Source organism: Mauremys mutica, chromosome 1 (assembly GCF_020497125.1).
Source record: "Mauremys mutica isolate MM-2020 ecotype Southern chromosome 1, ASM2049712v1, whole genome shotgun sequence".
NCBI lineage: Eukaryota > Metazoa > Chordata > Testudines > Geoemydidae > Mauremys > Mauremys mutica.
Window position 1 is genome coordinate 165,466,600 of NC_059072.1, and position 24,027 is coordinate 165,490,626.

General features: G+C 40.6%; 1 protein-coding gene across 2 annotated transcripts in view; it reads left to right on the top strand.

Moving 5' to 3' along the window:
• Window positions 1-762: 762 nt before the first annotated feature.
• The window catches only part of TBC1D23 (TBC1 domain family member 23), a 52,303-nt gene continuing 29,038 nt past the window's right edge, over window positions 763-24,027 (top strand). For both annotated transcript variants that reach the window (XM_045001746.1, XM_045001747.1), the window contains exons 1-5: window positions 763-900; window positions 13,601-13,712; window positions 13,985-14,090; window positions 18,998-19,202; window positions 22,186-22,309. In XM_045001746.1, coding sequence (XP_044857681.1) covers window positions 866-900; window positions 13,601-13,712; window positions 13,985-14,090; window positions 18,998-19,202; window positions 22,186-22,309 — 582 coding nt within the window. In that variant the 5' untranslated portion in view covers window positions 763-865. The remainder of the gene's footprint in view (window positions 901-13,600; window positions 13,713-13,984; window positions 14,091-18,997; window positions 19,203-22,185; window positions 22,310-24,027) is intronic.

Consider the following 24,027-nt stretch of genomic DNA (forward strand, 5'->3'; position numbering starts at 1 on the left):
TGTGGGTTTTAAGTAAAGCAAAGTTGCCCATTCAGTTATTGTGCTTTTATTTCACACTTCCACATCACACATGCACACCTGTTGTTCTTGGGAAGGGTTTTTCATAGCCTCCAAATATCAGTTGTAGCACAGTTGCTGATCTCTGCTATGCACATGCGGTAGCTACAGTCCTGTGTTGACTTCAGGTAACTTTTGCTGCTTCCACCCCTGACTCCTCTTAATAACATTGCTCAGGGATTCTCAAATCTTTCCATCATGTGGATCATAATTTAGATTATTCTTGCGAATCAACTCCCCCCTCCTCCACTCGCATAACAGAGCCCTGTGAGTGACAACTACATCATTGGCTCACGAAAATATGTTTGTAACTGCGCTTAGAGCAACACTTTGCCTTTCCGAAGAAAACAAGGTAATCAACACACAGTCTCCTTCAGCTCTTCGGTTCAGCCCCCCGCCCCCTGCAACAAATCCCACACTGGGCCACGGGGTGGGGCAATGCTCCCCCCTCCCCAGCTCCCCATTACTATGATTTATGTTGATGGCGGTTGCACCGAGCTGCCCCCGCCCCGGAGCAGACCCTGCGCGCGCTGCCCGCACGCAGCGCTAAAGCTGAGGCGGCGCGTGGGCTCCAGCAGATGCCACCATATCCCGAGCCGCGCAGCGCCTTCCAACGCGTTCCAAAGGGGCGGGTCTAAAAGAAGCTCGCGTGCGTCACATCCCGACGACTCCCAAGTGCCTCACGTCACCGGCTGCCATCTCCGCGCTTTACGGCCAGCCTGGTCTTTACGACAGCGCCGCGGGATGTTTTCTCCGGCTGTCGAAAATAGACCGCGATTGACGGCAAAGCGAGGGCACGTCAACAGCTATGGCGGAAGGGGAAGAGGCGCTGCCGAGCGGCTGGTGAGCGAGCGAGCGCCCGTCACCCCCTCGCGCGAGCCCGGGGCCCGATCCCCTTCTCCGCCCCTGGCCGGGACAGGGGAGCCCCCGCGGCTGCGCCTCCCCCGGGCGGGGACGGGGGGAGCCGGCCCGGGGCAGCCTCGGCGGGGGCGGGGGGGGGCTCTTGTCTGGGCCGGCCCGGGGCAGCGGCAGCGGGTCCGCCCGGCTCCCGGGAGCTGGTGTCGCCCGGTGAAAAGGCTTTGCCCGGCGAGAGCCGCCGGCGCTGCCTTCGGGTTAGTTCCGTCTCCTCCTCCCCTGAGCGGGGGCCCATCTCACGGGCTTTCCCTCGCGATCCCCCTGGACAGGGCCGTGCCCCTGGAGAAGCCCCGAGGGAGGGAAAGCCCCGCCGCGCCTTCAGAGCCCGTCCCCTTGGGTGGCCTTAGGGATGGGAATCTGGGCAGCGGGCGCCCCGTAGCTTCTCCACGTGCCATGTTTGCTGCCTGCCTGGCTTCTCAGGGTCCCTTGAGACTAAATCTTGCTCCGTGCGGTGTTGAATACCAAGGTTAAACACTTGAACTATTTCCCTTCCTTTTTATTCCTCTCCTTGTATCTCTCTCTTGCATGTGACCTCTCTCCTCTGCTGCCTCCTTGCTCTTTGTCCCTTCCACGTACACACCTACAAACTTCCTTTGGTTCCCTTGTGTGCAGCCACCTATGCAGTTGCCCCACTCATTGTGATCTTCCAATTCCCAATCACCTGTTTTGGCCCACTTGTCTTACCGTCTGTGTATTTAGAGTCTACATTTAGTACAGTACTCTAGGTATGCTTTCTATTGATCAGTCTAGCTCTAACGTAAAGGAACTGTATTTGATGTGAATGTTGGTGTAACTAAGCCCTGGTCTACATGATCTAAAACATGAACAATGTAGTAAAGTTAACCTGACTCCCACTGTAGATGCAGCTAGGTCAGGGGTGGGCAAACTTTTTGGCCTGAGGGCCACATCTGGGTGGGAAAATTGTATGCAGGGCCATGAATGTAGGGCTAGGGCATGGGGTTGGGGTGTGAGAGGGAGTGCAGGACATGGGAGTGGGTGCGGTGTGCATGAAGGGACTCAGGGGAAAGGGTTGGGGTGCAGGAGGAGTGTGTGGTGTATGAGGGGGCTCAGGGCAGGGGGTTGGGGTGCAGGGAGGGGTGCAGAGTCTGGCATGGGACTCAGGCCAGGGGGTTGGGGGCTCAGGGCAGGGGGTTGAGGTGCTGGAGGGGTGCAGCGGGGGTTGGGGTGTGGCAGGGGGCTCAGGACAGGGGGTTGGGATGCAGGAGGGGTTCGGGGTGTGGGCTCCAGCCCAGCAACGCTTACCTTGAGCGGCTCCAGGGTGGCAGGGGTGCACAGCGGGGAACCGCAGTCAATGGGAGCTTCAGGGGAGGTACCCTCAGATGAGGGCAGCGCACAGAGTCCTTTGCCTCCCCCTCTTCCCCCAGGGGCCACAGGGACGTGGTGCTAGCTACTTCTGGGAGCAGCACGGGGCCAGGGCAGGCAGGGAGCCTGCCTTAGTCCCGCGGCGCCACAGGGGTGGCAATCTGGATCTGGCCCACGGGCCGTAGGTTGCCCACCCCTGCCCACCTCAAGTGAAGGAAAGCTGCACTTCCCCTGGGGGTGGATTTACTATACTGACAGAAAAAACCCTGCCATAGCTACTGCCTGCTACTGCAGCTGTGCCATTTGTAGTATAGACATCTAACTACTCAGTTTTGTTAATTTGCAATTGTAAACTGACTGCATTCTTCTGATTACAGAAAAGTTAATAAAGTACAGTGTTCATTAATTAAGAGTTATGAAGCACATTTTACAGGTAAAGCGCTGCATAAATGCTAAGTGTTGTCAATTCTAAATAAAGATCTACTCATGTGGATATATAATTATGCCCTAGAGCAGTGGTTCTCAACTGTTTCAGGGGTCTGCCAAGCAGGGCTGAGATTAGACTTGCTGGGGCCCAGGTAGAAAGCCAAACCGCCACAGCTTGGGGCTGAAGCCCAGGGCCCCAAGCCCTGCCACCTGCAGTTGAAGGTCCATCAATGGCTTTTAGCCAAGATGGACGGGGATACTGTCCCTAGCCTCTGTTTGTCAGAAGCTGGGCATGGGTGACAGGGGATGGATCACTTTGTGATTACCTGTTCTGTTCATTCGCTCTAGGGCACCTGGCATTGGCCACTGTGAGAAGACTGGATACTGGGCTAGGTGGACCTTTGATCTGACCCAGTATGGCCGTTCCTATAAAGCCAAAGCCTGAGCAACTTAGCTTCACAGGGCCCCTTGTGGCGTGGGGACCCAGGCAATTGCCCTGCTTGCTATCCCCTAACACTGGTCCTGGCTTTTATATGCAGAAAAACAGTTGTTGTGGCACAGGTGGGCTGTGGAGTTTTTATAGCATGTTGGGGGGAGAGGCTCAGAAAGAAAAAGGTTGAGAACCCCTGCACTAGAGCACCCACTTGCAAAACTGTTGGGCTTGGAACATTAAAGCATAATCCTTGAGATGAAATCTGAATCATGTTAAAGAATCTTTGAAAAAATACTCCAGTCCTACCAGTTCCAGTATTAATTGCTGAGAGTACATGCAACCTTCAAGATCTCAAAACATTGCTAAAACGCTTTTGAAAAAACTAAAATAGTGAGTTCTGCATGAGCAATGTTGGTTCTATACAGATTCACTGCAAAAATGTGAAGATTTTACCATGTGTGGCCTGTATTTATACCATGCTGAATAGTAACATTCAGTTGTAATTGGAATAAACTAAACAGGGATGGTATTATTTGAATGGGAGAGCTTCCCAGTGAAAACTTTGGCATTGTAGGGAGTTGTGGGGATGATTTTTCTTTCAGAATCGAAAACTACATTATGATGTCAAGTGTCACCGTGTTGCTAGCAGTGTATCTTTTGGGTGAGATGTAAAACTGAGATCCTGATTGTTTGACTACAGATGTCATGTTGTTGTTTTTTCTCTTTCAAGAATTTATGGTCTGGCCCAAATTTCAATTGATGTAATTACCCTTTTGCCTGTCCCCACTACATTCCATCTGCTTTTTAATTTAATTTATTGTGTTTTGTATATAATGTTTCAATGTGCTGTTAAGTACCTGCTTTGCTCAAGAGGTAGTTGTAATTTAAGGGGTGAATGAAGTGTTGTCTCTGGATAGTATGCAAAGAAATTTGGTATATTTCTTGATGTAAAACTCCATGTTAATGTAAGATTTGAGAGCATAACACTGTATTTGGCATTGCTGGTTGAAACATTCATATCAAGGTGTAGACACCGTTTTGTTTTCCTCTTCATCCCAACTGGTCCTGGATTCAGATCTCATGGGTAGATCTCCACTGGAGTCAGAGGCTCCATGTTGATGCAAGGATTCACCTATACAGATCTGATTACAGGATCAGAGCTTGTGATAATATCCTGAATTTGTAGGATCTAGCAACATTTAATGACACATACTGCCCTTAATCCTTTCACAAAACGTGTAGGTTTGTGCATATAGATCAGTGATGAGGCATGGCTCTTCGGACAAATGACCTGGATCAGTTAAAAGCCAGCAAAAAGTTGTAGATCCCGAAGATCCCAGATTGAATGCTTGATATGCTTTTTTTAAAATAAAAATGAAGAAAAATCACCTGTCACCAGATAGTATGCTTTAAAAATATCAACATGTTGTGGAGAGACGCTGGGGGAGAGGCGAGTCATTTTGTCTCACTAGTTCCAGAGAAGTTTAAGGACAAAATACTTGATTTCTACAAATACAGAGAAACTCAGTGAAACCAAGTCATTTGGATCCGAGCACAAGGAAAATTACACTTTTGTCATAGGAGAACATAGTAGAAAAAGTACCTTAAAACTATTTACTGAAGAAATTCTGTAGGAAACCTACAGCCTTCTGTGGTGTAATAGTCCAGTTTATTTTTCTCTTCAGTGGTTAATTGTAAATATCTGTTGGAATCCACAGTTCTTCCTTATTTCTTGAAGAACAGATTTATGAAAATTTGAGGCATGTTGGGTAAGAGAACTCTATTTTAGCTCATAAATGGAGGAAAACAATAAAATTGTTTTCTAACTTTAAAAGAAACAAATTGTAAATTTTAGAGTGATGTTTAGGGTATATAGTCAACAGATAATAACCAGAAGTCTTTGTTTTGATATTGGGATATACTTTGAAACAATGTGCTACATTGCTATGATCCACTTCATGGGAGTTTTATTTGTTTTGACTGGTTTTTTTTAGTAGGAAGTATTTATTTAATATGTGGTTGCAAAATAAGTCATTTTAGCTAATTTGCCACTTTTGGGTAAACATGATGTGTGAATTCAGCAATATCATTACTTTTGTTTGAGGCAAGAATAGTTGTCAACATCTAACCCTAAATGCATTGTGAAATAGACAATGAGTGGAAACACTTAAATGAAACAAATAGTTTGTGTTCCTTTTTTTTAGCATATTTTTGGTATGTCTCTTCTTGTGCGCATACACATTTTCTCATTGAAATTAAGTGTAATTTAAAAGTTTGAAACATCAGTTGAGAAGGAGATAAAATACATCCTGTTTAGTTTCCCTTACATCAGGATTACATTTAAAACTATAGTGATATGATGCAAACATAGTTATGAACCTAACAGTTGAGAAAATCTACTAGCAGGTGCTCAATATATTTACCCTCTTATTTAGTTTTCAAGCCTCACACAAGTGGATGCAACAGCATTTTTTTTGTTAAACAACATCAGCAGTTTAACAGTCTCAAGACCTACTTTAGCTGGAAAACCGAATGGTGCTTTCATTGTGGATGTAATCACTACTTATGCTTCCAAATTTCACCATTGGGTTCCTGAACCATAATTAAACTGTTTGAGACAGTGTAATGCGACATAAAATAGTATTGCAATGGTAAATAGTTTTTGATGCTCATGACACTACTTCCTAAATCTGCGAAACCTCAAGGTTAAATGTGATACTGTAACACATTTAGGGGGAAAATACCCTTTTTTGAGTTATTCAAAATGGTGCCGCATTTGGGGCATGTTTCACTGCACCTCTTTTTTAAAAGTTGAAGACCTTTTTTATTTACATCAATACAAAATAGCTTTTGTTGGAACTTTTCCATTCCAGTGAGAGGATCATTAATTAAAAACAGGAACCAGAGGGTAACTTAGGTTACAAAACATTTGGGGGTGGGGGGGAGAGAGATTTCTGGAGGGTAGAAAAATATATATAGATTGAAGTTTTTATAGTGGAAAGCTTTTCTTTAAAAAAGATTTGCAAGATATAATAGTATGAACCCTATTGCCTCTGACAGTTTGTTCTACTGTTGGTCACTCAGCCAGAAGGTTTTGTTTTGTTTTTTATTTACTGTATGTTAGTTTATGATGTGTATTATCAAATATTTTTTAACTGATGCAAAACATGACCTTAAGTGTGTACTCTTTTCAGCCAATTGGTATAGCTAGAAGTGGTTTCTGCAAGAAACATTTCATAAATCCAGCATTGCTGGTTTAACTTTTCCTCCTTAATTTGAATAGTGTGATGAGACTGAAATAAAAGAGCTAGAGACGCACGAGGTGTGTTATCTGGTTCTGTACATGACTTCATGGGACTCCACAAAATAACTTCTTTGATGAAAGTAAATTTGAACTGTATCTATTTTCTGTTCTGAGTGAGAGAGTACTATTTTCTTAATAGATCTCTGCTAGCAGCCCTGCTTGTGCTAGCATGGATCTCCATGCATATTCCCCATATCTCCTGTGACAACAGCAATGCCATATATGCTCCTGCTTTCTCCTTTTTCTGCCCATGTTCCTGATAATGCCAAGATGTAAAGCATTTAAAGGGGCAGGTTCCAATGCCATGGTGCCAGCAGATGAAACAGTGGTAGGGACTCAAAATTCAGGTCCTGTTTAGACTTGTTACATTTCTCAACTTATTTGTTTTTTTTTATTAATTGCTTTAAGGTTAAATTAAAAGTGACCAATAAGGTAGTAGGAGCTAGGTGTGTGCATGGATAGGATGGGAGTGTGACAGGGTGTACTGATGGCAGCCTTGTTTCTGTCCCCGGAAGTACAGGGAGCATGAATGTTAATCATACCTAACAAATACATGCTTACAGTACTGCTTGCTACCATGAAGATGGGCAGTATATTAAAGCAAATAATGAGTGGTATGATACTAGGCTGTCATCTAAGGAGGGTGGATACAAGTAATGAGAGCATCTTTTCAAGTATAGTAGCACAAACAGATCTACGAACAGTATATGGCTAAGCAATGTAGCAATCTGGGTGGAGATAATTGTTTATAAGGTTTGTACAGACTAATGAATGAGTGTGATGGTTTACCAGAAGGATATGTATTACTGATTGACTGTAAACAAGAATAGATGAAAGAATCTAATTTTGGATTAGCCTGTGGATGCCACATGGATTTAAGCTAAATAGGGGAGAAAAGTAACATAGTACACTTCTACCCCGATATAACGTGACCCAATATAACACAAATTCGGATATAACGCAGTAAAGCAGTGCTCCGGGGTGGGAGGTGGGGCTGCACACGCTAGCAGATCAAACCAAGTTCGATATAACGTGGTTTCAACTATAACACGGTAAGATTTTTTGTCTCCCAAGGACAGCATTATATCGGGGTAGAGGTGTAATTTCTTATTGTAAGATATCTAAGTGTCTTTCTCGGAATAAAAAATGTAAGCGGTACGTTTTCAAAGCATCATCCAAGTGATGGTCTTTGATCTACGCTAGCTGTGCAGCTGCATAAAGGGTTGCTGTACTGCCAAATATGTGAAAGTAATAGTTCCTCAGTAGTTTTGCCTCTCTGTTCAGCCTCTCCTCTGTCTGTGATCTGGTTCCAGAAATATTTTTCTGCTGTGTCTCTTTCCTGCTTGTTTACCTCACAACAGCTTCCAGTCTGATTTGGCAGCTTTGTCATGTGTATGCCAAGGTTATGGAGCTGCTTCCCAGGTGTGGAAGGGGCTGACTGCAACCTATACAGAAATATTAGGTCTGGTTTTACCATGCAGGTCCTATCAACATTATTTGAAAGTGCTCATCTTAACTCTCTGAAATTGAAAGGTTAAGAATGAAATATCTTTAATTTAGCTTTTACATTTTAATTGTGGTCTAATTTGGTGACTGTCTTCCTATTAAGAACTTTCCAGGAACTCAACGCACTCAGTAATTTATGTGAACTTCCATAAAGACTAACAGGAGTCAGGATTAGAGGTAGGTAGAGATGGAAAATGCCTACTAGATGCTTGAATTTATCCCACTACAAGAGCAAGATATAGTCCCAGATGCACTCAGGTAGAGATCATATTGATGTTATGCTTGATCTTGTATAAAAGGCCAAGAAAAAGTGCATTCGCGCGCGCTCTCTTTCTCTGTCTAGATATATAGAATCATTTGTATTGTGAGGAGCATGTGGATTCCTTTTGTTTAGACGTTTAGCTTAGTTTTATTTATGATGACCAAAAAAACCACCTTGTTTATCAGAAGTAGTGTGCTGTTTCGTCAAAGTTTCCTGAATGGTTTATATTCAGCATTACAAACTAATTCAGTAAACCACATGATTACTAGATACTTTCAATGTATTGTTATAATATTTACAAACTTAGACATGCAAAATTTGCATAACTAATTTGCTAAAAGAAAATAATTTTCAACCATAGACGTGATGAAATGTCACTACAGTGAAACCTGCCTTACATAACCAATCAGCCACCCAGGGCACTTGCTAAAATAGGTCCTTAATAAAAGTGAGTGTTTATGAACATTGAATTCAAATTGCACTAGAAATTGAGGAAGCTTCAGACTAGTTTCTGGTGGTTTTTAGAGATTAAAGGTAAAAAGCCTCAGCTTCCTTTGTTTATTCTAATTGGAAAAGTTGGGGAAAAGAAACTGTACTGCAAAGTAATGACTTATGTATCTCGTGAAAAGCAGCATTCTGTAACTGTGCTTCCCAATTCCATCCAAGGTAGTACTGGTGGGTAGGAAAGTTCTGCTTTTGTAATTATTCATTTAGTAATATTTATTGGTTGTCATTACCAAGCACCTTGGTGCCTTACATACATAAAATAAACATTACATAAAAAGTACAAGTCTTTAAACATAAAAGGACCAACAGAAGACTGACTTCTCTTCATCCCAACCTCCTCCCCAAGTTTTAAAAGCCTTGGTCAAACAAGTCTTGCTGTATATCCTGAAGTTTGCTGAACTTGGGTTCTAATAGACTGATGGGGGAGTGTATTTCAGAGGCAACGGCCCTCTACTGAGAGAGACCTGCTGTTAGCTGTAAAGAGGCTAATTCCAGGCATCAGCGATGGTATGCCTTGTGCAAGATAATTGGTTTTTCAGATAAATGGTCCAGCTACAATCAGGACGTTATAGACTGTAACCAAAACTTTGAATTGTACCCAGATAAAAGCAGAGAAGCCAGCACAGAATGTAAACCAAAGCTATTAAGGGCTCTTAGCTTGCCTTGTTCAAGAGATGAGATGCTGTATCCTTCCCAAAGGAGGTATAATAAATGTAGTTAGTAATGGACTGACTTTTGTGCAGGCCTTCACCAGTCATATGAAGGACAGGAGCCCAGCTCATTTGCAGTTTGCTCTTGTAGTTTCTTGCTGTAATATCACTTTCATAAGTAACATTAAAATCAGTCTGAATCTGATTGTTTTTTTTTATTTGGAGGAAAATCAAAACAAAACCGAAAGCTCCTATTAGCAATTGAGACTCTGCTCTCTTACCAAGCCATGATAAACTCAGTTGATTACATCACACACCATTCTGAACAGTTTTTGTAGGTGTGATAGAAGAAAAGAGTGTCTGATTGTCATAGCCACAGCAGAGTAATATAAACAACTTCTGTGTTGCAGTCCATCTAATGTAAGGTGATAACACCTCTGTAGTGATAAACCATGCTATCAGTTCAGTACTCTTCAAGGTCAGGCAGTAGACCAGTGCTATCCCTCTTTTTTGCTCTGCAGGGCACAAAGTACAGATGATGGAATTTCTGGGGAATGACTGTTTTAAGCTGGCATTATACTGTTGGGTATTTCCCCCCCTCCCCCGTGTGATTGTTTCCATTTACGTTATGGCAAAAGCCAATTTTGATACAAGTACAAATACACAGCTCTTTAATCTGTAAATACCAGGTATTGGTAGCTGCAGAATTAAAACTAGTGGGTCCATTAGAAATTCTCTTCCAGGTGTGTTTGTAATTAGTCTGCTTAATTATTTCCAGAATAGTTGTTCCGTAGGTATGTTCGTCTTTAATTACATTCTCTCCAATACATGTTGAAACATGGTTTATATATATTACAGCCTGAGGCTCTAGCTACACTATGACTTTTAACCAGTTAATTATGTAGCTGGTGGTAACCATGGTTTGTTTCCACACACATGGTTAATACTTGGATAGTAAACTGTAGCCGCTAACCATATTTTACCCATGCTATAGGCCTAATCTGGCACTTGATTGTCTCTCTAATCAGTTTGACAAACTAGAGCTTTACAATACCATGGGACCTCCTAATTGTGCCTGCTTAACAGGACTGGTGGCTTCTCCTTCATCTCACTCCTCTGTGCACCTGGATATCCCAGAGTGCAGTGCCCACATGCTGCTGTTTCTGATCTGTGTGTATGTCCTCCAGGTGCTTTATCTTCTAATATGGAAGAATGGGTTCGCTGCCCACATTTTCCAGAATGCGCTGGTACAAATATAGTTAGACAGTTTAGGGGTGTCTGAACAAACAGGATTGCATATTTTTGCCCAACTGTGTGTCGGTATGTGGACACCACTCAACCATGTTTGTCCTGTGTGTTAAGGAATGCTAATTTATTTTGCCTTGCTGGGTTAATGCCTAAATTGCAGGCATTAAAACCGTAGAGCATATTGTGCTGATGATAAACGCTGGGTAGTGCTGTGCTGTGTGTAATGTCTGGTGTTTGTCAAATGAAGTTTGACCCTGTGTTTGCCACCTGTCAAACTGGACTTCTGAACAGAACATTAATTTCAGCTAGGTACAGGTTATATTATTGTGCTAATAACAGATTGCACAAGAGGAAGCATATGAAAAAGAAATCAAGTGGCTAGTGTGGCCATTTTATAAATACATGAGAACCACAAAACACAGCCCTCACTAAATTTTTTAGTTGTTTTTATTTTATCTCTAGTTCTATATGGATCAGGCTTTCTAAAGTCTTAAAACACAGAAAGGATTTGTTCACCACTCAAATGAATTGAGGTTTGCAAATATTTTGGTTGTTTTATTTTCTCATTTGGTTTGTATTCATCAATGAGGATCTCTTCTATTTGGGAGATTATTCAAGTGAGCAGCTTGGCTTTCCTCATGTCTTTGTTAGATGGGAGTGAAAAGTTATAACTGAATTGCTCTAATGAATAATGTTATTAGCTATTTATTAAGGGTGTAAGTAGGAAGCATTATACTACAATAGATAAAACATTAAGCTTTGCAGCTACTGCTGGTTCTTTAGACTCCCCAATTTAGAATCATAACCCTCTCGACATAACCGTACTGGTAAGACGGTCATTTATTGCACAGCAATGAAGACAACTTTGCTGTCTCTCATCTAAAATCAGAAACTGCTCTAACATGAACATGCATAATAGCTTTGGGAAGGTGTGGGGGGGTTTCCTCTCCAACAAATATGTACCTGTAATCTATTTCAAGCGTTCTGGGGAGCTGCTTATTAAACTCTAATAACTTTTAATTACAGAGTAACTTGTAAGGGCAGGTATCTTGCCTGACCAAAGCCTTAGACTGTAAACTCTTTGTACGTGTACAGTGCCTAGAACAATGAAGTCCTGATCTGGTTTGGGGCTTCTAAACACTTCCGCTATACAAATAATAGATTAATAATAAAAAAAAAAAACTAGAAAAGTAAACCTCTTCTTACAAAGTCTTACTACATTTTCATCCAAACTGGGTGTGAATATGTTGGCTTTCACACAATCTACATATAAAATCTGATATAAAGCACTTATGCTTATAAGCCTATTGGAAAAAGACACAACCAATTGTGCAGGTACTTAACTTTAACATCTAGCATCCTGTGTAGTTTTCAATGGAACACATGGATGCTTAAAGTTAAACATGTGCATAAATGTTTACAGGTTTGGGTCTTTGCCTTTTTTTGAAATATAGAGATTAATCTTTAGAAAATCAGATTTTTGTGTGTGTGTCTTTTAAGAGACTAGAGTTGATATGTCTTGATCAAGGAATTCCATTGAGAGTGGGTAGTTAAACATTAAAAGTAGCATACTAAACTCAGCATCTGACTTGCTATATCCATTACAGGAATAGGAACTGTAGCTACTGAAGACCATGGGCAGATACATACCATAAGAAAAGTGCCCAAATATGAGGCATTTTATTGGGTCTGCTATAGAATGTTCTAATTTAATGTCAGCCAGTACCACAATTCTTCCTTATGAAACATACCTTTTTAAAGAACAGCAAAGTTCACTAAGTAGAACGTGGTGTGGCATCAGTAGTTACTAACAGATGGCTTGTACTGACAACTCTTTAGTACCCACATGTGCAAGTATATAAATTGATTCACAAGATATACATCTCTGTATTTTGGGGTAGAATCATTCTGTACTTAATATATGGCAAGTATGTCATGCTCCACTCACTCTGTAGACAAACTGTTTAACTGGCATTTCTGCTACTCCCTTGCACCTGCCATTTTGCCATCACTGTAACTTTACATGAAATTGTAGGAGGTAGCTCAGCAGGTGCATTCAGTCTGCAAGTGTGTGAAATGTTCAACTGCAGCCATCAAGAAGATATTTATCTGTTGAAAATACATGCAAAGTTTTCACTTTCTGAATAATCACCTGTTTTGTCTACATTTAAACATTTTTGGTGAGACATTAAAAAAATTCTTACAACTAGAATATCTTGAGTATTCCGTTATATGCTAACTTATTAGATTGCGGTATTAGTGTTAAAAGCTTTTTGATATTTCAATCCATCGATTTGTTGGGGTTTTTTTGTTTTCTTTCACGTTTGTCACACTAATTATGCCAGATAAAACTGAAGACTAGGTTAATTAATTGGCTAGCATCCCATGACATGAACGCATCTGAAAAAGGAAATACGGGTTAAGAGATAACTATTGATAAACTTCTGGAAAAATATTTTCCAGTATCTAGGTCATCTAATGATTTATTTAATGAGACATTACCACCTAATTTAGGTCTCGAATTTGCATTTGAATGTGTAATGTGTGGGTGAAAAAAATGCTTCCTTAGACTCTCTAACATATCAATGAAAATAGTGCAGCTCCTTAGGTTTAAACATTCTTCTGCAATGTTAGACCAATTTTGTAGTAATGTGCATGAGAATCAAAAAATGAAATAATTCATTTTCATTATTTAAGCTGAGTGGAATTCGAAGTCAAGCAGACCACACACACTGAAAAATAAATCAGGTTTTACAGTATTTGGTTTCAATAATCTAAGTTTTTATAAACAGGTCAGGAAACTTATTTTTAATTTTTTTGGGGGAAGGAGGAGGGGTTGATGGCATCCTCCAGCTTGGAGGGCTCTTTAGCAGATATCACATGTGTATACATACAGGATGATGCTGAATAGTCAAAACATTTTTTCTGTTTAAAGTACTTTTAAATGTATTTTTTTTAAAATTCTGTAGGGAAAAAGACCTTGAAGAAGCTCTAGAAGAAGGAGGTTGTGACCTTGAAACAGTAAGAAACATAATTCGAGGGAGACCACTGCCTGCTGATTCGAGAGCCAAAGTCTGGAAGGTAACTATGACTTTAAAGAAAGAGGATAATACTTGCAGATATATTTTTATTTGAAGCTGATGGCTTCAGTATCATGAATAATTATAAAATGATTACACACACCCCCAATTTGTGGGTGCATGTGTGCCATACAGAACTCTGAAATGTATGTTAATTCAGTTTTGAAATGTTTACTCTCCTTTGAGCTTAAATCTGTAGAGTTCATTGAGTGCAGTAACTAGATTTCTGTAGAGGTACAGCTAGTAATGCGTTGAAGAACTGTTTGTTTTCAGATTGCACTGAATGTTGTAGGAAAAGGGGACAGTCTGGCATCCTGGGATGGTTGTTTAGATCTACCAGAACAGAGCATAATTCACAAGGATTGCCAAGAGCTAATTGGTAAGTTTGATAACTACATTTCTGTAATGCCTGCTCTCTTAGCGTCATGTTGTTTAACATAATTACCTTCACTAGTATTTAAACTGTGAAGGGGATTTTAGATGGGGAAGGTAAAAGCTTAGCACAGAATAATAATTGAATATCTCTGATGTGCAAGCAGAACTTTATCTTTGAAAGGAAGACACGAAGGAAGTGCAAAGTATTATCTATTATGTGATAAACTGCATAATCCAAACACAATCCAATGGAAAAAGGGCTGTGATTGAGACTGTTGAAAAATGTAAATTACCACTTTCAGAAAAGTTGGTCTATTGCGTTTGATGTTTTTTATATAATGCCCTTCAGGTTTTGAACTTTGGGATGTGTTGCCAGCTTATGCCAAAGAGCGACACAGTGCCTCCTAACACAATGCTAAAACATTGAGTCAATGCTGACTCTCGGTTCATTTAATCATCAATACCACTTCCTATTATCCAATAATATTTTTATATTGTTTTTGTATTTATATATTTGCTATTGAGAAGAAAAAGCTGTTCCCTGTGTGAATTCCTCTTCCGTTTCACTTCTGAAAAAGATATCACTTAAGTAAATAGAAAAAAAAATCTAAACCCCCACTATTAATATTATTAAGTTACTTAGCTTTTCAGGAGTACAGTAAAATGGCACAATCAATTTTAATGTTGTATTGGACTATGGCACATTACATCTGTAAAGTCACTACTCCTTGTGGTTCCCCCCCCCTTTTTTTTCTCAGTCAGGCCAAAAGAAAACTTTAATACAACTAGTTTTGTGACTGTACTAAAGTAATAAATCTAATCAGTGTAACATGGTATTAAGGTTATATCTAAGACTTGCTTTTAAAGCAGGATTAAAAATCCACTATTTCACACTTTAGTGAGGTATTGCATCTGCACATTTATACAGCTCTTCAGATGACACTTGCATTTTCTTTTATATATTATAAAAAATATTTCTCAACTTTTGCGAAGGAACCCTTTTAAAATGCTTCCTTCGTAGATAATTTTTACCGTCAGTTATGGGTCATGGGGTCCCTGTGGCACAATAACTTGTCACCACAAACTTCATCTGGACACACTTATATTATAGCATCTTAAATATAGGTTGCCTTTCAATTTTTTTTAATTAAACACAGTCAATCATTCCCCTTTTTTTGTCATTACCCAATTCAGCTACATAAAAAGGAGATGACTGAACTTGGGGGGGGGGGGAGAGGAAGGGAATGTGTGAAAAGCCTGTTCAAAATTAAACTTTTATTTGTGACAACCTATGTTAAGATCTAGACTTACTATAAGCAAGTAAAATAATTAAAATGAAAAATATACTGAATCAATGCGCTCTCCTTATAAATTGTAAATGTTGAGTTAAAGGCTGCTTTTTTACATAGAATAAGTGTGAAAACATTTAATTTAGAGGTCAAGCTTTATAAATAGGTCATGATGTCAAGTTCTTCATTAAGTATCATTTCCACTCTTCACAGTGGAGTGAATGCTGGTATTTTTTTTCCAAATGTCAATACTTTCAGTCTCTGCAGGAGAGCTTTGCAGAAATACTTTTTCACTTTATGTATGCAACTCATTTCAGGTAATGGTCAATAAAAATTATTTTAAAATGTTAGTTTTTCACATTTTTAATTGAATTTGAAACAAGGCTTTGGAGCTGTGCTCTGGCTCCACTACAGCTCCAGGCAAAAACCTGCAGCTCCACTGCTCTGGAGCTGCTCTGCACTACAGCTCCGGGCTCTGCTCCAAAGCCCTGATTTGAATTTCCATTCAAATGCATCTTGACACAAATCGTGAATAAAAAGTTAATTACTTGTAAATAAGAAATACATTTTCTAACAATGAAAACGTAGAAATCTCAATAAATATGCTAAGCTACATATTTGCTGGAATAAATGGGTATGTTTATAGTATATCCCTCCTGGTTAGCAAAAATTACCACATCTAGTTTAAAAGCTTTATTTAGTTGTAAATAGTCAAATCAATATGTTTTAATGGTTATACCAGGGTTTCTCAAACAGAGGTCGCCGCTTCTGTAGGGAAAGCGCCAGGCGGGCCAGGCCGGTGTATTTACCTGCCCCATCCGCAGGTCCAGCCGATCGCGGCTCCCACTGGCCGCGGATCGCTGCTCTGGGCCAATGGGAGCCGCTGGAAGCGGCGCAGGCCGAGGGACGTACTGGCCGCCGCTTCCAGCAGATCCCATTGGCCCGGAGCAGCGATCCGCGGCCAGTGGGAGCTGCGATCAGCCGGATCTGCGGACAGGGCAGGTAAACACACTGGTCTGGCCTGCCAGGGGCTTTCCCTACAGAAGCAGCAACCCCTGTTTGAGAAACCCTGAGTTATACCAACTAGCAAGAATGAACCTCTCTTTAGGAAGATACCTAAAAAGTATAACTGGAAAACATGATTAAAATTGATAATTTAAATCAGTAAGTGAAAATCAAGGATTTCAACTCGTGGTTAAAAGTTGTGTTTTTAAATCAATCCACTCTGGATAGAACTGTCAAAGTCTGCCAGTTATATCCCTTTTCCAGGGCTGCCAGCTTGCCTACCTGATTTAACAGCTGTGCTTTTTGTATACACCACCATCACCTCGGACTTTGGGAAGGTAGTAACACAGGCTAATCAAGTGGCTTCCAGCCTAGATGCTTTCTTGTTCCTCAACCATGGTCTTTATCCATCCCAGGAGGGGAGACTTGCAACTTTATTGGGCTAACAAGCACAGCTTGCACCTCTACAGCAGAGGAGACATGTACTTTGTGTATGACAACTCTATAATTTTGCCATCAGAAGATCTGCTCTGATATTTTAATCTCTCTGAGATCAGAATTCGTGCTCTGTATGTAAGTGGGTTTTTGAGGAATTGGAGATATGCATTATGGATTAGTCTGTTGAATTAAAAATCCCTTTTGACTTGTGGAGCTGAGGAGACTGTGTTATGTGCTGAGTGCTCCAAATTGGAATAAAAGAGGGGCATTTAGCACATTTTAAATCTACCTCTTTTTGTTTCATGTAGGCTAGAAAATCCAGTCTCCTCTGTTCCCACTTCATTGTGACATCCCAGCTTGCTTTGAACATTTAGGCCAATGCCTTTTTCTTAAAACTAGGGCAGTCGATTAATCACAGTTAACTTTCACAATTAACTCAAAAAAATAAATCGCCATTAATCGCACTGTTAGACAATAGAAAACCAACTGAAATTTATTAAATATTTTGAATGTTTTTCTACATTTTCAAATATATCTATTTCAATTACAACACACAATTCAAAGCGTACAGTGCTCATTTTATGTTATTTTTATTACAAATATTTGCACTGTAAAATGATAAAAGAAATAGTATTTTTCAGTTCACCTCATACAAGTACTGAAGTGCAATCTCTTTATCATGAAAGTGCAACTTACAAATGTAGGGTTTTTTGTTACATAACTGCACTCAAAAACAAAACAGCGTAAAACTTTAGAGTCTACAATTGTAGTCCTCTGAGTCCTACTTCTTGTTTAGCCAATCATTGAAGAAACAAGTTTGTTTACATTTACGGGAGATAATGCTGCCCACTTCTTAATTACAATGTCACCTGAAAGTGAGAACAGGCATTCGCATGGGACTGTTGTAACCGGCGTCACAAGATATTTATGTGCAGATGCGCTAAAGATTCATATGCCTCTTCATGCTTCGGCCATCGTTCTAGAGGACATGCTTCCATGCTTATGACTCTTGTTAAAAAAATAAGGCATTAATTAAATTTGTGACTGAACTCCTTGGGGGAGAATTGTACGTCTCCTGCTCTGTTTTACCCGCATTCTGCCATATATTTCATGTTATAGTAGTCTCAGACAATGATCCAGCACATCTTATTTGTTTTAAGAACACTTTCGCTGCAAATTTGACAAAATGCAAAGATACCAATGTGAAATTTCTAAAGATAGCTACAGCACTCAACCCAAGATTTAAGAATCTGAAGTGCCTTCCAAAATCTGCAAGGGATGAGGTGTGAGGAGTATGCTTTCAGAAGTCTTACAAGAGCAACACTCTGATGCGGAAACTACAGAATGCGAACCACTAAAAAAGAAAATCAACCTCCTGCTGGTGGCATCTGACAACTCATGATGATGAAAATGAACATGTCGGCCTACACTGCTTTGAATGGTTATCAAGCAGAACCCATCATTAGCATGGACGCATGTCCTCTGGAATGGTGGTTGAAGCATGAAGGGCCATATGAATCTTTAGTGCATCTGGCATGTAAATATCTTGTGATACTGGCTACAACAGTGCCATGCGAATGCCTGTTCTCACTTTCAGGTGACACTGTAAACAAGAAGCAGGCAGCATTATCTTCTGCAAATGTAAACAAACTTGTTTGTCTGAGCAGTAGGGTGAACAAGAAGTAGGACTTATTGGACTCGTAGGCTCTAAAGTTTTACATTGTTTTATGTTTGAATGCAGTTATTTTTTGTACATAATTATACATTTTGTAAGTTCAACTTTCATAATAAAGAAATTGCACTACAATACTTGTTAGTATTTTTCAATTAACCTATTTCTTTCGTATTTTACAGTGCAAATATTTGTAATAAAAAATAATGAGCACGGTACACTTTGTATTCTGTGTTGTAATTGAAATCAGTATATTTGAAAATGTAGAAAACATCCAAAAATATTTAAATAAATGGTATTCTATTGTTGTGTAACAGCGTGATTAATTGCGATTAATTTTTTAAATCGCTTGACAGCCCTACTTAAAACCTGTTTTCACACCATCACTTAAAAACCTGATTCAAACTAATGTATCTGCAGTCAGTTACAGTTCTGTATATGAGTGTAACTGCCATATGAAACTATTCCGTAACTGCCTCTGAAGTATTTGTTATACTTTATTTCCAGAACAGCTGTCAGTGCCAGAAGAAGAGAAGTCAGTATTACTTTTGGATATTGAATCCGTTACTACCTTTTACTGTAAATCACGTAATGTTAAATACAGTTCCTGCCTCGGTTGGATACATCTATTGAAGCCACTGGTGCATCTTCGAATTCCACGCAGTGATTTGTACAACTGTTTTTATGCTATCATGAACAAGTATATTCCTAGGTAAAGTGTGTGTGTGTGAGAGAGAGAGAGAGAAAACGAACTACTGTTGCTGGCATCGAATGTGTAAATTTTTCAGAACTAGTTTCTCAAAAGATACATTATGGTGGTTTTGGCAAATGGTATAGAGATTTGTGCAGTAATAAAGGAGTAGCATTGTTTGTAGCAAAACTGCCACATTCCCTCACATTATTGTAAAATTGGAAGTGTACATGAAAATGTAACTAATGTAAATGCTACAGACATGTTAGATATGATTCCAGAAAATGACTACCAAAGTTTTCATGATTTAACTAATTCACATGTAACTGGCACGCATTCCCTAAACCTTTTAAAAAACACATTATCACCTCATGCAATATCGGAAGTACTTGTTTAGAAACTGTTCTGCCTATATGTTCTGTAAGATGAACTTTCTCTTCCCTTATTAGCATTTTGCATATCTATGATGCCTGCCTTCCAGTGACGTCAAAGCACTTCACAAACACTAAGTTTCTCAACATCCCCATAAAGGAAGTAGATACTATTGTCCCCATGTTATGGGTGGGTAAACCGAGGCACAGAAAGGTCTGATTTCCCAAGCTACACAGTAGGTAATCATCAATTTGGAAATAAAACTCAGGAATCCTTAAGCAGCACCTGCTGTTTTAACCACTACATTTACTCCCTCATATTAAAATTAATATTACTTGTACTACAGTAGTGCTTGTAGACTCCAAATGTGCAAACTGCTGTACATATACATACTAATGGACAGTCTCTGCTCAAAGATCTTAGTCTAGATGAGACAAAGGGTGTGAGAGGAAGTATTATTCCCATTTTACAAATGAGAAATGAAGAGATTTAAATAATGTGGCTAACATTTCGCACGCAGTCTGTAAGAGTTGGGAACAGAACCCAGATCTTTTGTGTTCAAGTCCAGTGTTTTAACTATAGGATTATCCTTATACTTTTTACTCACTCACTCACTTGTTAATAATTTACCTGTTGTTGATACTTACCTGCAATCCTAATTGTAAGCAGGTTGTTTTAACAGAACATTGACATCAGGTGGGGATATGTGCAGAAAGAGCAGATGAACTGTTAAACCATAGCCAGTTTCTCTTGAAAAGAGCTTATTTAACAAAGCAAGGGAAGGAAGACACTATGTATAAAATTAATAGAATTTTTCTTAGAGAATGATTTTCAAACCTTTGCTACATGTGGTACCTGTTCTCGAAAGTTTATTTATTTATTGTAATAATAAGGACGTTCTCTTCTCCCTGCAGCTAGCTATATTTCCCTCCTTATCCTGTAGAATAGTAATGATTCGAGTAGCTGGACAGAGTAAATTAACTGCTTACATGAAAATGTCAAGCCATTAATATTGACACATCTGTTTTTAATAAAGGGTTATTTCTTTACCCCTCACCAGAAGAAAATGAAAACAGATGAGCACACATTTATCACATCATGCAAAGATAGGCATTAGCACAAAATGTGTTTTAGTATATGATCTGAAATAGTGATAAACAACCTAGAAAGTTGGTGAATGGTTGATAGTAGAGTCTACAGGATTTCCCATCCTCATTTGATAATGCTGGCAGGTGTTAGGTTGAGAATTGTGTTTTCCCATGCTAACATTCCCTCTAGTGAGGGGTGAAAAACAGATTCCTCTTCAGGTGGTCAACTCTCTTCTTTCTTTGGCTAGAGAGTGATACTTAAATCAGCATCTCGAACACTTTTTTTTTTCTTTTTGTATCGTTCTGCCTTTTCATCCCTCCAGTGAGTGAGGAGGTAGGTATTTGAACTCGTTGCTCTTGAGAGGCAGTGAGTTGCATTTCAATTAGAGCAGTGGTTCTCAAACTTTTGTACTGGTGACCCCTTTCACATAGCAAACCTCTGAGTGCGACCCCCCCTTATAAATTAAAAATACTTTTTTAATATATTTTACGCTATTATAAATGCTAGAGGCAAAGCAGGGTTTGGGGTGGAGGTTGAAAGCTCACGACCCCCCCCCATGTAATAACCTTGTGACCCCCTGTGGAGGGGCCACCCCCAGTTTGAGAACCCCAAGAACTAGACATCTGGACAGGCCACTACAGTAGTAGGGAGCAATTTATTCAGCAGAGCAATTTAAGAAAAATCCTACTATGCCTGAAATGGAGTTTTTATTACAATTGTAAGCTAAAACTAATTCTCTAAATTCTGAAAGAGTTTTAGTCCATTTTGAATATTGGTAGCTGGTAAAGTGTGAGTGACTTGAACTCTTCTATTAACCATTCAGGTTTAAATTAATTTTTTAGACTAAATTGTTATGCAAAAAATAAGACAATGTAATGTCTTTCTTCATTTTTTTACCATTACACTGTTAACTGAATGGGAAAGCAGAAATATTTTAATAACTAAAATAACACATTAAATTGGTGGAATGTTTCACTTGAAACGTCAACATACAGTAATAGAATTGCTAACATAAGAGACACTCAAGTGAACTACATTGAGTGGGAGAGCTGTGTATTGAGTGGACTTAACTTACAAGAAAGATGTGTCTTTACTGTCTTCCAAATTTATTTTGTCCTACTCCATACCATAATTTGCCTCTCTCCCCTCCCCACTAGTTGCTTAATGTGAAATTTTTATTCAGGTGTACATGGAGATGTTTTAAAATCACTTTGGTCAGTTCTATTAGAATAGTTAACAATTTTCTCTGTTTAGATTGAGGCATACTCCTGCCCAAAGTGCCTTTCACAAAATAATGTTTAAACTTTATTTTGATATTTAAATGTAGTGGCTTAAATTGTTTAAAAATGTTAAAGTATTTGTTAATTCTCCGTACCATCTAATCAGCTTTGATGTGGCCAGTTGTATGAGTGAAGGGATTACATGTTTCCTCTTAATACACATGAAGTTATATTTTCTTCTTAGCTAAGAATTGCCAAAATAAGCCTAATGACTGGAGTATTAGAGTGTTTTCATAAACATTGTCTTGCTACTTGCTTTTTAGGGATTGTTTCCAGAAGGGAAGACCATTTCATCTATTTAGGCTTCTCCTCCAGTATCATGAGCCTGAACTCTGCTCCTTTCTTGATACTAAGAAGATGACACCGGACTCGTATGCACTCAACTGGGTAATAAAGTGAAAGTAGGGAAACATAATGAAAAATAAATTTCTGTAGAAACTTTTAAGTACAAACTGCTGAGCTATGGAATAGTGATGCAAAAGGAATTTGGAGGGTTTTTTTAATCACTTCCAAAGTGTTCTGAAATAGAGGAAGAACACAAAGGTGTATGTTTTTTAGTATGTCACTTTTATAGTCTCTAGCCTTTCCATTCCAAATAGAAGGTGAGATCTTGTGAACATTAGACTCTTACTGTAGAAATAAAACCTAAGCTATTGATACAAGGGATTGGAAGTGGTTCATATTAAGTATGAGTGGCGGTGTCTGAATTGACTGCTACTTCCAAAAGGTGGTTAAATAGTACTGCATACCACTTCCCCACATCAATACCGGATTTACAATGGCGCCAGGCCCACGGTCGAAAGGGGCCCTGGCCTGCTCTTCTCCGCCTCCCACTCTCTCCTGTGGGGTCAGATGCTTGATGCTGCCGGCTGCTGCAGCTCCGTGGCAGCCTCTGCTGGCAGCAGCCTGGCTCCTCCCCCACCTCCTTCCCCAGCATGCTACATTCCCGATTTTTTTTTTTTAATGGCAGGTTGCGGGTCCCGGCTGCCGCTGAGCCTGCTGCCGACCTAGGATTCTGTTCACTCAGCCGGCAGAGGGCTGAGCAGGGCCAGCAATGGGCCGGCTCCTGCCAGCTGGGGTCCCGGCCGCCAGCCCTGCTCAGCCCACTGATGATCTGGGGTTCCAGCTGCCAGCCCCGCTCAGCCTCCTGCCAGCCTGGGTGAACGGCAGGAGGCTGAGTGGAGTCGCCGGCTGGGACCCCGTCTGGCAGCTGAGTGAACAGAACCCCAGGCTGGCAGCAGGCTCAGCGGTGGCTGGGACCCGCAGCCTGCCTTAAAAAAAAATCAGCTCGCGTGCCACCTTTGGCACGTGTGCCGTAGGTTGAGGACCCTTGTTCTAGTGTATACTGTAGTTTATGGTAATTTTCACTATATGCGATTTTCCTCTTATGCGCTGACCTTAGAACCTAACCCCCGCATGTAAGATGTGACTCCACTGGATTCATTTTTTAAAATTTATAATAAGCAATGCTCGGGGGGGGGCACAAGGCGGAAGTTTCATTTAGGGTGCAAAATATCCTTGCACTGGCCCTGGATACTGTGTCATTTGATCCCCACAGTCTCCAACCTACCTGGGCAGTACAGCAGACATGGCCCTGCCCACTAGCTCCTCTCCACTCCCTAGCCCACCCACCACTTGCCTCCCCCCGCTTAAGGCTTAGCCCTCTTACTTTTAAAAATGATTGCTTGCCCCTCTCCCTCCCTCAGGTTTTTCTGGCAGCCCTGTTGCCAGGTGTCCAGTTTTAGACTGGAAACTCCAGTAGAAAATGGGACCTGAGCGTCCGGTTAGCAGTGCTGACTGGAAACTAAATGTCCGGTTATAGGAGTAACCACATTAGCCTCCGCTCCTTCCACTCCCAACACCCATCCCAGAGGGCTGGAAGAGAACCTGTCCTGCTGCTGTGGGAAGAGGGGCAGCTCAGTGCAGAGAGAGACAAAGAGAATGGGCTAGAACCTGGTAGGTACCCGCTCTGTGTGGGTGGGGGGGATCCTGTTTACCCTCTCGCCAGCCCTGCTGCCCTTGCAGTTTACCCCGACCCCTCCCTTGCTCCAGAGATCAACCCTAGCTTCTGCCCCACTGTGCTTTTACCCCCGACCCCTTTTACA